We start from the raw sequence: 14,564 nt of genomic DNA, 5'->3' as shown, positions 1-14,564 counted from the left end.
TCCTTCCCCTTCCTCAAACCTTTTTTCACTTCGAAGCAGAATGAATGTTTTCAGTCACATTAAGTCAAGGTGTGTTAATTATTATGATTTTTATTGTTTCAGATGCGTGAATTCAAGTTCGAGTTCCTACAAGTCGTCTGTAACCATGAACACTACATCCCTCTCAACCTTCCTCTGGACATCAGAGGTCTGTAAGATTCCAATCATATACCCTTAGGTTCCTTATGACTGTAGATGAATAGTAGACGCATTCTGTATCTACAGTATTGATTATAACACCACGTAGTCTGGTCTAGCATCAATACCTATATCACGGACGTAGGAGCATAATGTTTATTGGGGGAGGGGGGGCAAAAATGAAAATGAGGTCGTATTAAAAAATTAGAAATCGTGCGCCTGTTACTATGCGTCGTGCTTCTCTTATCTTTGAATATAATACTTTATTTTTATAATTGTGAGTATTTAAGCATTATTACAAACTGTAAATTTAAAAGATCATTTCTCAAAAAGGGGGGGGAGGTGCTATAGCCCCCGTAGCCTCCCTGTAACTTGTGTTCATCATTTCTTATGTTGCAATATCTGTGCCGAAGCCAGACCAAAATCCATACTGTTTACCTTCACTAAATGTGGTTGGTTTAGAAGCGCGCACCAATATGCATCCATAACTCGATCGACGCACGCTAATTCTCGATGTATGTCATTTCTGATCTTGCGGTTTTTGACATTAACATCTCAGGTCTTGGTGGAATACACGACTGTGAGTTATCAGACGAGTATTGTAAACGTTTCTTCCTGGTTGGGCTCTTGCTGCGAGAGGTATGTTGTACTGTTTGATATCAACCCTTTGGTCCCTTCAAAACCTTCAGTTTAGTGGAACCCAGGAACAACCTTTGCTGGGGCTGATCAAAGGCAGGACACGGCTATATCTCAAAGATCAAGTTGGACTCTAACGTGTTATGATTGACCGACTGACTGACTGAATGAATGACTGGCCGATTGACTGCTAAATGAATGAATGACTGACTGATGCCACCCGGTCAGCTCAGTTGATAAGAGCGTCGGTCTGTTGTGCTTCGGCCAGACCAATACTCAGGGTCTTAAAATAACTGAGGAGGTGCTGCCTTTGTAATTACATCTGCAAATGGTTAGACCTTCACGTGGCTCGGATGATCACGTTAATGGCGGTCCCGTCCCTAATTAATTAGAGACGTTAAAAGAGGACCAGAAGTTTATCAGTTGAAATTACTGTCAAGTGTTATCCTCTATAAAAAAAAGTTAAATAATGCTGATTCCAGGAATAGAACCCGAGACCTCAGAGATGAGAGGCGAGTGTACTACACCATCCTTAATTCCCCTTTTGCTCCGCAAGCTATCTCGTGTCTCGAGATCTAGCGATTTTGTGTAGTATCCATTCTTGCTATCTATTATAAATATAAACGTTATTTGTATTTCCAGGTGTCTTCGGCTCTGACGCAGGGGCGCCATATTCGTAAGCTGGCCATCAGAGTACTTAGAAACCTGCTGGTCAAACATGAACTGGATCCAAGATACGATCACGAGGTAACAACATTACCCTCTGTGATATTCATTGAATACGATCGATGAAATTGGGATTTATCTCGTTAGGTTTTGCAGAGGGAAGAAAACCGGAGAACCCGGAAAAAACCCTGGATCAAGGGAGAGAGCTAACAAACTCTACTCACATGTGAGGCTAGGCTGCTACGCTACCCAGGATTTTAAGTTTAAGATTTTAGTTTACTAACTCGATTCATTTTATTTTAAATATTTCCAGGGTCGTCAGTCTCGTATCGCAGCTCTATACCTTCCATTCCTGACCATTCTACTTGACCACGTGCCACGATTCCAAGGCAGTAATTATGAACTACCTCACTCTCTATCCCAGTTCTCTCAGGAATCCTCCTACCCAGTCCTAACGAGTGATCCCCCGTCCGAGTCTAACCGTAGCTCGGCGTATTCTGGGAACCTGAGAGTGAGTCCGAGTGACTCTTTAACGCCAGTTGCACCCAATACTCCTAAAGAGGCTTCCCAGATGGCTTTAAAGGTACCTTTTGATGATGAAGAGACTAAGGAGCTACTGCTGTGTTTTATGTACATCTTGAAGAACCTCGAACAAGGTAGGTGCACGATTATCATTATCATTATCAGCGTCATCATCACCACCATCATCACCACCACCATCATCATCACCATCATCACCACCATCATCATCATCACCACCATCATCATCATCATCACCATCATCATCATCATCATCATCACCACCATCATCATCATCACCACCATCATCATCATCACCATCATCATCACCACCATCACCACCATCACCACCATCACCACCACATTTACCATCACCATCACCACCATCACCACCATCACCACCACATTTACCATCACCATCACCACCATCACCACCATCACCACCATCACCACCACATTTACCATCACCATCACCACCATCACCACCATCACCACCATCACCACCACATTTACCATCACCACCACCACCATCACCACCATCACCACCATCACCACCATCACCACCACTAGATGCATCCTAGCAAATTTTTTGAACCTCACCTTGGACATGTTCAGTTGCTCATTAAAAGTAGAAAACAGCTAGTTTTCAAAAACTTTTTTCATGATTATTTGGTATTTGACCGAAAGTTTTGGCAGCAAGATTTTGAAGGCTCACCATCTATTTTTGAGCTAGTAATCCAACTGCAATGTTCAAATAGGTAAACTTTTGCCGCAAAAATCGAAAAAAATACTTTTTTTCGATTTTTCTCCAAAAATCTTGGAGATCCCTAGAGTGCTCCTTATGCTGGTTCAACCTAGGATCTCCACCTTGTTTTGGTGTCACGTTAAATTTACGAGGCTTGCAAGTCTAGTGTAAGTTCTATGACTACTTGGAACCCTAGGTTTCAAAGTTATGTCAATTTTTGAAACTTGAAAAAAAATTGCCTAAAACATGACGCAAAATTATGAAACTTGCTAGACATGGTTTTTGAAGGTTAAGAAGAAGCTTTGCAAAAGAATCTGCATGAATTTCGTAATTTTACGCAAAATACAGCTGATGGTAAACTTTTTGAACATGTTCAAAATTGTTCTTTGTCTCTTTTCGACTATAAAATATATCAAATAAACGACAATAATTATGGATCAGATAAAAAGAAGCTTCCTCTAACAGCCTATGAGATTTTTTATGCAAAACAAACGCATTTTGATTTTTTATTCAACACTTTAGGGGAAAAATTGGTAGCATATAAATCTTCCAAAATTTGTTTCGAATGTTCCATACCTTGCAATACAGCTTAAAAGTGAACAAATAGTCGGGACAAAGCATTATAAGTGGCTAATTTTGGGATAATATTGAAAAAAATCGAACTTATCCCCAGGTGGAAATTCATGAAAAAATCAAATAAAATACCATGCAATTGAATTATAGCTGGGATAATGTATTGAGTAAACATCCAAAAAGTATGCCTATACTTTTTGAAGTTCCTGATAGATATTCTGGACATTTTAAATAAATTTACGAAACCCCCGTTTTGAAGGGGGAGGGGAGGGTTAGGGTTAGAGATACTTGAGATACCGGTTGTATCGAGACTCAATTCTCAGATATTATTTTTTAGGATTCAAGACTTTTTTAATAGCTAGGACCTATCTTCATGCCTTACTCTGATTTTTGATGAAAGGTCATCTAGCTTATCGGCCAAGACTATCTTCTGAGATGTACATGCTCTTGAAGAAGTAAAACAACGCCAGGCCTGTGGTTTTTAGCAGTAAAGGAGAGAAGTTTGATTCCTCTGCAGTAGGGCGAAGACCTGTCGAGTTTATAAAGAAAGTGAAATCCAAAGAAGATTCACCCTCACATGTACTTGAAAAACATCTTCACCAGTAGTGGCAGGAGAAGAACCCAAGACAGAAGAAATGCACGCACAACTATTGGAACACAATCCGTTAAATGAGATACTCTTTTGCCATTGACTGCACAAAGAAATACATATGCATTTGATTTTTTCCTAAATTTCCATCTCAGAATAAGTTCGATTTATTTCAACATTAACCAACATTAGTCACTTCTCATGCATTTCTCTCGACTATTTATTCATTTTTAAACTGCATAGCAAGGTAGAAGCAAGTGTAGAGAACCATTTAAGGCTAGGAATCATATCTGCTCTTGGACATGTAAACACCCAAAACTGCTATGTAAAACGCAATATGAAATTAAAGGAGCAACTGAGTCACACAACAACAAGGAAACGTCCATCAAAACCTAAGGAGCAGACTGTATCACTAGCTGTAGAAGTGGAACAGATACCTATGTGGAACAGATACCTATAATATTTGTCCTAGACTCACCTATATCAGTGCGAAAAACAAGTCAAATGATGACCTACAAAATTCAGCGATAGAGCAGACGAAGAAAGCAAAGCCTTAATTTGCTTGAGACGTGTTTCTTTTAAATTACACCAAAGTATCAAGAAAATACAAAACAGAAACAAGAAGTCAAAGATTTTGGGAATGCTTAATGTCGAAGAAAGAAGGAGAAGAGTATCATATATTATAAAAAAAGCTAGCCAGAATTACTGTACCACGGAGTACTCAGTATTGATCTGCAGAGCCTGGTTTATATCAGAACTGGTTTCCAAAATCAGCAATTGAAACAAGGTCATCAATTTCAGAACGACGTTCACAGATGAAATGGAGTGCAGAAAACAGTGAAGTTATAACAAATGCATCTGGAGAGGACATGAAATTTAGAAGATTACAGCCAAGAAAATTTAGAATCCTAGAAGGTTTTGAAAACCAATTTGGATGACAGGGCATGACGACAATGGTGCTTAGAGAAAGTCCGCACAGAATGGAAAAGAGTTAATGAAAAGCTGACAAGTTGGAAACCAACGCAAGCCATGACAAAGTAAGAAATGACAAAACCAAATTTTATCAAAAGGAGTATATCTACTGTTAAAACCCAGGACTTTAGCATGGTGGTGTAAAAAAGTTATAAATACGTTAATTAGACTAAAAAAAGTACATAAGAGGAAAGAAATTCAATGGGGAAATACTATTTTGTGAAGGCAAAGCTCACCATCTATAATTTCCTAAGATATGAGGAAAAAACAAAACAGTAAACTTTTTGAACATGTTCAAAAAGAGCACCATGTTCAAATACATTACTTAGAAATAGGTAAACTTTTTGAACATGTCAAAAAGTTTACTATGTCTAAGTAAGAATTTTGAACATGTTCAAAAAACTTACCTACAAACTAGGTAAACTTTTTGAACTTAGGCAAGAATGCATATGGCCACCATCACCACCATCACCACCATCACCACCACATTTACCATCACCATCACCACCATCACCACCATCACCACCATCACCACCATCACCACCATCACCACCATCACCACCATCACCACCACATTTACCATCACCATCACCACCATCACCACCACATTTACCATCACCATCACCACCATCACCACCATCACCACCATCACCACCATCACCACCACATTTACCATCACCATCACCACCATCACCACCATCACCACCATCACCACCATCAACACCACATTTACCATCACCATCACCACCATCACCATCACCACCAACACCACCATCACCACCATCATCATCATCATCACCATCATCATCACCACCACTAGATGCATCCTAGCAAATTTTTTGAACCTCACCCTGGACAAGTTCAGTTACTGATTAAAAGTAGAAAATAGCCAGTTTTCAAAAACTTTTTTCGTGATTATTTGGTATTTGACCGAAAGTTTTGGCAGCAAGATTTTGGAGGCTCACCATCTATTTTTGAGCTGGTAATCCAACTGCAATGTTCAAATAGGTAAACTTTTGCCGCAAAAATCTTGGAGATCCCTGGAGTGCTCCTTATGCTGGTTCAACCTAGGATCTCCGCCTTGTTTTGGTGTCACGTTAAATTTACGAGGCTTCCAAGTCTAGTGTAAGTTCTATAACTACTTGAAACCCTAGGTTTCAAAGTTATGTCAATTTTTGAAACTTGAAAAAAAGTTGCCTAAAACATGACGCAAAATTATGAAACTTGCTATACATGGTTTTTGAAAGTTAAGAAGAAGCTTTGCGAAAGAATTTGCATGAATTTTGTAATTTTACGCAAAATACAGCTGATGGTAAACTTTTTGAACATGTTCAAAATTGTTCTTTGGCTCTTTTCAACTATAAAATATATCAAATAAACGGCAATAATTATGGAACAGATAAAAAGAAGCGTCCTCTAACAGCGTAATAGATTTTCTATGCAAAACGAACGCATTTTGATTTTTTATTTAACATTTTAGGGGGAAAATTGGTAGCATATAAATATTTCAAAATGTGTTTGGAATGTTCCATAACTTGCAATACAGCTTAAAAATGAACAAATAGTCGGGACAAAGCATGGGAAGTGACTAATTTTGGGATAATATTGAAAAAAAATCGAACTTATCCTTAGATGGAAATTCATGAAAAAACAAAGAAAATAACATGCAATCGAATTTTAGCTGGGATAATGCATTGAGTAAACATCCAACAAAGTCTGTCTATACTTTTTGAAGTGCCTAATAGATATTCTGGGCATTTCAAATAAATTTACGAAACCCCCGTTTTGAAGGGGGGAGGGAGAGGGTTAGGGTTAGAGATACTTGGGATACCGGTTGTATCAAGATTTTCAATTCTCAGATATTATTTTTTAAGGATTTAAGACTGTTTTTACTTAGAACTATCTTCATGCCTTAAATTCTGATTTTTGATAAAGGATCATCTAACTTATTGGCCAAACCTATCTTCTGAGATGTACATGCTCTTAAAAAAGCACATCCTTTACTTTTGACAGATAAAAAGTAGACAAACAACACCAGACCTGTGTTTTTAGGTAGTAACGGAAACAAGTTCGATTCCTCTGCAGTAGGGCGAAGACCTGCGTCGAGTTTGTGAAGAAGTTGGAATCCAAAGAAGATTTACCCTCACACGTGTTTGAAAAACATCTTCACCAGTAGTGGCAGGAGAAGATCCCAAGACACACAAGAAGTGCATACACAGCTATTGGAACATAATCTGTCAACTGAGATACTCTTTTACCATTGACTGCACAAAGAAAATATATATTTGATTTTTTCCTAAATTTCTATCTCAGAATAAGTTCGATTTATTTCAACATCAACCCAACATTAGTCACTTCTCATGCTTTGTCCCGACTATTTGTTCACTTTTAAGCTGCATAGCAAGGTAGATGCAAGTGCAGAGAACCATTGAAGGCTAGGAATCATATCTGCTCTTGGGCATGTAAACACCCAAAACTGCTATGTTAAACGCAAAACAAAGGAGCAACTGAGTCACACAACAACGAGGAAAAGTCCATCAAAGTAAAACCTAAGGAGCAGCCTGTGTCACTAGCTGCAGAGTGGAACAGATACCTATAGCATTTGTCCTAGACTCGCCTATATCAGTGCGAAAAACAAGTCAATAAATAATAGCCTAAAAAAAATCAGCGAGAGAGCAGACGAAGAAATCACAAAAGCTTTTAGTGGAAGAAATAAGAAGCAGATTAGCATATATTATTAAAAGAGCCAGCCAGAATTACCACGAAATACTATTGATCTGCAGAGCCTGCTTCATATCAGAACTGGTTTCCAAAATCAGCAATTGAAACAAGGTCATCAGTTTCAGAACTACGCTCATAGATGAAATAGAGTGCATAAGACAGTGAGGTTATAAGAAATGCATCTGGAGAGGACGTGGAACTCAGTAGATTACAGCCAAGAAAGTCAAGATTCCTTAGCAGGTTTTGAAAACCAATTTGGATACTGAAGAGTTAAAAGAAATCTACACCAGGGAAGATGACCGTGCATGACGACAAAGGTGCATAAAGAAAGTCCGCACAGAATGGAAAAGAGTTAATGGAAAGCTGACAAGTTGGAAACCAACGTGACAAAGTGAGAAATAACAAAGCCAAATTTTATCAAAAGGAGTATATCTACTATCAAAACCCAGGACTTTAGCATGGTGGTGTAAAAAATTATAAATACGTTAAATGGAATGAAAAAGTAGAAAAGAGGAAAGAGATTTAATGGGAAAATACTATTTTGTGAAGACAAAGCTCACCATCTATAATTTCCTAAGATATGAGGGAAAAACAAAACAGTAAATTTTTTGAACATGTTCAAAAAGAGCACTATGTTCAAATAAATTACTTAGGAATAGGTAAACTTTTTGAACATGTTCAAAAAGTTTACTATGTCTAAGTAAGAATTTTGAACATGTTCAAAAAACTTACCTACGAACTAGGTAAACTTTTTGAACTTAGGTAAGAATGCATATGGCCACCACCACCACCATCATCATCATCACCACCACCACCATCATCATCATCACCATCATCACCACCATCATCATCATCACCACCATCATCATCATCATCACCACCATCATCATCATCAGGCGCGCTTATGTGTGGTCAGTACAGATATTTGAAAGTAACTTCAACACTTTTTGTGTGTTTGAAGGTGTAATACTGGACTGGTGGAGACAAATCATGACGTCAGCCGTTAAGCGTGCTCACTGGCACCCTACAGTACTCTTCATGCTACACCAAGACAAGTACTACTCTAAGTTCGCAGCCGTCATTGATATGTTTGACCTCTTAAAGTGAGTACCCCACAATCCTTGCCAAGATATTTGTTCATTCAAAGAAAAATATATTTTGTGGTTGTCATTGTTGTAAGGTAGCACAAAACTGCGTTGTCAGGGTGATATTTAGTGACATTAAAATTGCTATGGCGTTGGTGAGTCTACCATCGTAACTATCACCTTAGATACATATTGTCATGGTAATATCTATATTACTTTTTACATGTTGTCATGGAAATGGTTACTTAGAGGTACATGTCGTCATGGTTTTCCCATTCTTGTTGTCATTGATAACCACCCTGGATATATGTTGTCATGGTAATGGTATCTCCCTTACAGATTTTATGTTGTCATGGTAATTGTTACTTAGATACATGTTCTTATGATCTCCCTATTCATACTGTTATGTTGTTAATCACCCTGGATATATGTCGTCATGGTAATGATAACTCCCTTACGGTTTACATGTTGTCATGGTAATTGTTACTTAGATACATGTTTTTATGGTATCCCTATTCATACTGTTATTGAGGTGAAAAATTACCCTGGATGTATGTTGTCATGGTAATGGTAACGCATGTCTACCTTATTTAGGTTGTGCTTGAAGCACTTTAGATATCAAGGGAAGTCAAACATACAGGCTAATATGTAAGTACTCCATGTGCTTTTTTTTTTGTGGGGGGGGGGGGGGTTTGGTTTTTGTTTTTTTTTAGTTTTTTTTTTTTAGTTTTTTTTGGCTTTTGTTTTTGTTTCACGCAAATCAACCCACCCTCACTCTTCGAACTAAGTTCAGTCACACAGAATTCGTCTAATGCAATTCGTCTAATGCAATCACGCTATCAAATTACGCTGTCAAATCATACTGATTCTATGACAACCTCCCATACACCAGTCCAATGGTCAGTCACAAACCACACAAACGAGGCTCCGAGGTGCTTTTAAATTCGGCCTCGTAGCCTCAGCTGAATGCTTTTTGTTTGACCAGTGTACTGATGTATAGAGTCACAATCACTAATTGTCCCCGTCCACTTTGGTATCAGTCGCTATTCTTCTCAGTGTTCTTATATCTTGTAAAAACGACTGTCTTTCTCTAATCTGTAAGTAGAAGAACCTATATACAGCCTTATAAATATAAAACGCAATAGATGAGTATAAATGCATGCGATAGTTTAATCTGTTGTGTTTGTACATCTTGACAGGGAACTTGAGTATCTCAAAGCCACCTGGCGACCCAATCTCCCAGCAAAGTACGATAACTTGTTCTTTCGTTCTTACATTCTTACATTCTTACGTTCTTTTATTTCTTCATTTTTCATCTGTCTAATAATCCTTCATAATACTCCCATTCTCTCGATTATGGTTGGTTCAATCTTCACTCTTCATATTCGTTTTCTTTTACTTGTTCGCACGTTGGTTCATTCTTTTTTCATTTATCCATTCATTCATTCATTCACTATACATTTTTTATTTTTCCCATTTATTTTTCTTTTTATGATGTATATATTTTGACGCGATTTCGTAATTACTCCAGGGTCACCAACTTAAGCAACAGAAGTTGATCCAGATATGTTCAAACTTTAAAGATCTCAAACACTACATGTAGTTTTTAATCAAATTGCCCAGCCTTCTCTTGGTCGAAGTGGTAATAAAAAATATCCGATCAATCAGAGCATGGAAACTTGCACCTTAACTTGTTAAAAAAAAGATTCTTTAGGAATCTAAATAACCTGACTAAACTGAGTTAGGTCCTTTAACTTTAAAAGAACATGTTTCATCACAGTAACTCAAGCACAGAGACGACCAAGCAGTACTTTGAACAGCGTTATAAGAATTACTCCGGATCTTCGTCCAAGCACTCGAGAAATCCAAGCCAAGGAGGTAAGGGTGTTCCACACAGCTTCTCATTGGGACCTTTCTTATACACATTTATTTGATATGTAATAATCAAATAAATCACTGTCTTTTATTTGCGTTTTTCTTATTTGGCTGATATAAGTTGCAGCTTTGAAAAGCACGGGCGTACCCCACAGCTCATCCTTTGGGCCACTATTTTACATCATTTCTGCATACTAATGTAGATTTGATGTTTCTATTAAGGTAATAACATGGATCTTAAGACTCGTGTACTGATGGAGGGAAACCTTTCTAATGAGGTGGGCCTTGTTGTTCTTGATCTGGTGGAGCTGTTCTGCAACCACTTTAAGGTATGAAAGAGATGCTTGTCTGGATTGTTACCCAATGCCCAGTGCCAGTTACCCTTGAAAATAAGATTTTTTGTTTCAGTCTCCTCCATATTAAGACCTCAAAAATATGTTTATCGATACCCTGGTACCGATCAAAATCAGGGCATTCCTGACAGACAGATCGATTTGGAATTTGAAAACGTGTTAGGTTTTACGGAGTGAGGAAAATCGGAGAACTAAGAAGGAGACCTAAAGAACTCTACTCACACTGATGTCATGTCGAGCCTATATCGATATATCTCTTGGAATGTTAATGGTTAAACAAAGAAAATAATACTCAAGGGAGTGACACATGGTCTGAAATGGGAAATAGGGATTGGGTTTATTTCTTTAGCCTTTGGAAAATATCTTAAGAAAATGGTCAAAATGTGAAATAACATTGAGGTAACATTTTTTTCTAGTTCCATTTGGAACAAGACGACGGGGACAATCTCCTGATGAAGAAGGTGAGTTTTACCTTGCTTATTCTTATGACACTACTGTGAGAGTCTGAAAAGTAAAAGTGGGGACTGAGAAATTAGTGGTCCCCCAGAAAACCAGTCACTAGAGCGTTGGTATATTTTACCTCCGAGACTAGAGGATCGTAATGGCTTGTTCTCTATTCATCTTTACAGGTTTTTGACACCCTTGTTTCTTTTCTACAAATCTCGCAATCGGAGTTGATGATCAAACACGTGTTTGCAAGTCTGAGATCGTTTATTAACAAGGTCAGTCAGCACGTGTTTCTCAGGAAGAAAGATGATAATTTTTTACTCATACCCTTTATTTATGTCTAGTTCCCTATTGCTCTGTTCAGAGGAAGTGCCAATCACTGTGGAGATCTTTGTAGAGAGGTAAGCCAATCAGTGCCATTTACCAACTCGACGACACTTCAAGAATTTGAACCTGTTTAATCGTAAAGATAGGACTGAAAGCAATGTTAATCTGTTTTCCTTTCTTAGATCTTAGGTTGCTGTAACTCCAAGTTAGAAAGTCTTCGAACCCAGGTAAGTTATAATATGAAGGTATATGGGCGTGGCAACACGTGTCTACCAATAATCCTTTGCACTAAACTAAACATGATTATATATCAGTGAAAAAGCAAGTCAATTCGTTAATTTTGTAAGTGATTTGTTGCTTGCTTCAAGTTTGAGCAGGTGCAGGTATATAGGCGTGGCAACACGTGTTTAACAATAATCCTTTGCAATAAACATAATTATAAATCCGTGAAGAAAAAGCAAAATTTTGTCGCTTGCTTTATGATGAAGACATGTTTGAGCAGGCGCATAGGCGTGGCAACACGTGTATAACGTATTTTCATGATCTTCAGGCATGTGCTTATCTGTATCTGATGATGAGGAGTAATTACGAGTTCACTGGTGGAATGAACTGTGACAGGATTCACTGGCAGGTGAGACAGCAGGAATCGGGATACGCAGCTGGCGCGCTCGCGGTATCTCTGTGATTTTAATATCAAAATATCTAATCTAAGGTCAAAATTAGTGAATATTTTATTACCATCGATATTGCAAACGGAACAGATTTTGTATCAAATAAAAAAATGCGTGACACTGAAATGGCTTCCATTTCAGCTCAAGCCTCATGATTGGATGGTGTTCCTTTTTATTGCTTTTTGAGTGGTCCATAGCGGAAGCCATTTAAAAGTTATCGTCCCTTCCTTTTCACCCTCATCCTAAGGCTTAGATGATTCACGAATGTTCTTTTTCTGGAAGCGTGGGGGAGGGGGGGGGGAGATTAAGTATTTTGACAGCGGTGACCCCGATAATCCTAAAACAATTATTTGATGCCAGACAAACTCGATGAAAGGTCTTCAATTTCATCGATTTTTATCCAACACAACAAAACAGCTTGTCTCTCGATAAGACTTGAATTCGCTGATTATTCTCCAATATCTTGATCAAATTATTAGAAGCTTTCAAAAAACGTTCTTGAAGGTCTCGGATCAAGATAAAAGACTGAAATTCCTTTGATTAACTCGAACTAAATTACGAAGGACTCTCTTAGGCTTTGCTTGCCATCTAAAGCAGGCCACTTTGTGGTAAAAATAAAACTAATGTAAGTAGATGAATGAGAAGGAATAATAGGATCTTAAAATGGGATTATTAGAGTGTTTTTACAAGTCATTAGTGCATAGGAATATAAGCAAATTATTCTTCATGAAGCTGCTAATAATTTATATATTTCACAAAGTAAATTGGAATCAACAGACCTTATTTAACCACACCTCATTAAGGATAATATTGTTTTTTTTTGGAAATACTAAGGCATAAAAATAGAAGACCTTAACGACTATAGTCAGAAATCATAATTTCAAATTGCTATTTACTTTTTTGAGATGCGTAAAAAAAATATTTTCAAAAATAGTGTATATCTGCACGAAATAACAAGGAGAGTTTCCATTTATCACTTAAGCAACTAGAGAATTCTCCTCAGATCCGTCAGTCAGTCAGTACAGACAAGACCAGACAGCTGCAGAAGTAATACCAAATATGCAATTCACTTATTTAGACTATCAAAGGCACCAATATAATTGGCTTATTTTTCTGGTCAGTGCTATCAGATTCATACCAATCTCATTTTCATATATTTTCGTAGTAATCCGCATCCTGAAATATTATTCCTTAGTATTTCACAGCATAGGATCCGCACGCCTTTAGGATTTTTTTCCCCGATCCAACCGCGAAATTCTACTACCTTTGAGATAAAAAATGCCTCAGTTTTTCTGGTATCGGATGATTCTGTTCCTGAAATAATCTGGTTCTTGTGAGTGACGGCAAATGGGAAAGAAAAAGGTATTGAATTCCAGAAATTATATTAATGCTTTGATTATTTGAAGGTGCTTTTAATCTTTGTAGTTTTGATGTACCCGATTAAGATCGTCTACCAGTTTTCGTCTACGTCTTCCAAGGGATTCTGTCTTGAAATTCAATTCAAAAAAATATTTAAGATTTTCTAAAATAACTTTGGTCGTAGCTTATTCAATAGAACAAAAAAAGTCGTGTAAAAAATTCTGAATTAGCACGGAAAAAGAAAATACGAAATAGAAATGAGGAAAAGTGTTCATAGAATATAAGGAATTTATCTTTATTCATTTAGTTTTCTTCCGCCAAAATAAATTTTCCGTGTTGATTTTTAAATGGATTCCATTTGATATGCTTTTCTCTTAATGGTGTTATGAAAATGAGGTCTAGCTATTCGTTACCATACTTTTATGTTTTGCGCAGGTTATCGTGGCCGTGTCCAGGTTGATGCAAAGTGGACTGAACCGACCAGCGGTGAATAATTCTTTGATCGCGCTGAAGAACTACGCCAATGATGACAAAGGAATGAAGGTAATGGTTGGAGAGTTCTGGTTTTCATTTCATTAATCACACTACCACTTCATTAAAATTGCTCCATCCCTCCCTCCATCGCTCCATCCCTCCATTTCTCCAGCCATCCAATTATCCATTATCCCATCCATTCATCCCATTCAATTATTCATTCGTCCATCTACCCCTCCCATCATTGCATCCAGTTTATCTATCTCACCCATCCTTCCATTCATATCATCCATCCCATCTATGCATTCCATCCCATTTGTCCATCCATTTGTCCATCCATTCGTCCATCGTATATATCTTTTTATCCAATTTATC

At 37.6% G+C, this 14,564-nt stretch overlaps 1 protein-coding gene across 8 annotated transcripts in view; it reads left to right on the top strand.

Moving 5' to 3' along the window:
- Positions 1-14,564, top strand: part of LOC116302267 (dedicator of cytokinesis protein 11) — a 69,558-nt gene that overhangs the window by 35,788 nt on the left and 19,206 nt on the right. For 7 of the 8 annotated variants that reach the window (XM_031711498.2, XM_031711497.2, XM_031711500.2 and 4 more), the window contains 15 exons: positions 103-187; positions 737-816; positions 1,456-1,560; positions 1,793-2,135; positions 8,560-8,701; positions 9,278-9,331; positions 9,883-9,930; positions 10,464-10,561; positions 10,781-10,887; positions 11,328-11,372; positions 11,541-11,633; positions 11,703-11,759; positions 11,868-11,912; positions 12,236-12,316; positions 14,151-14,258. In XM_031711498.2, the coding sequence (XP_031567358.2) occupies positions 103-187; positions 737-816; positions 1,456-1,560; positions 1,793-2,135; positions 8,560-8,701; positions 9,278-9,331; positions 9,883-9,930; positions 10,464-10,561; positions 10,781-10,887; positions 11,328-11,372; positions 11,541-11,633; positions 11,703-11,759; positions 11,868-11,912; positions 12,236-12,316; positions 14,151-14,258 (1,491 nt within the window). The remainder of the gene's footprint in view (positions 1-102; positions 188-736; positions 817-1,455; positions 1,561-1,792; positions 2,136-8,559; positions 8,702-9,277; positions 9,332-9,882; positions 9,931-10,463; positions 10,562-10,780; positions 10,888-11,327; positions 11,373-11,540; positions 11,634-11,702; positions 11,760-11,867; positions 11,913-12,235; positions 12,317-14,150; positions 14,259-14,564) is intronic. The other variant, XM_031711499.2, reaches the window with a different exon arrangement.

Source organism: Actinia tenebrosa, unplaced genomic scaffold, assembly GCF_029948245.1.
Source record: "Actinia tenebrosa isolate PJP-AT-01 unplaced genomic scaffold, QUT_ActTen_1.0 PGA_scaffold0__85_contigs__length_37466705, whole genome shotgun sequence".
Lineage (NCBI taxonomy): Eukaryota > Metazoa > Cnidaria > Anthozoa > Actiniaria > Actiniidae > Actinia > Actinia tenebrosa.
This window is presented reverse-complemented; position numbering and strand designations above follow the sequence as displayed.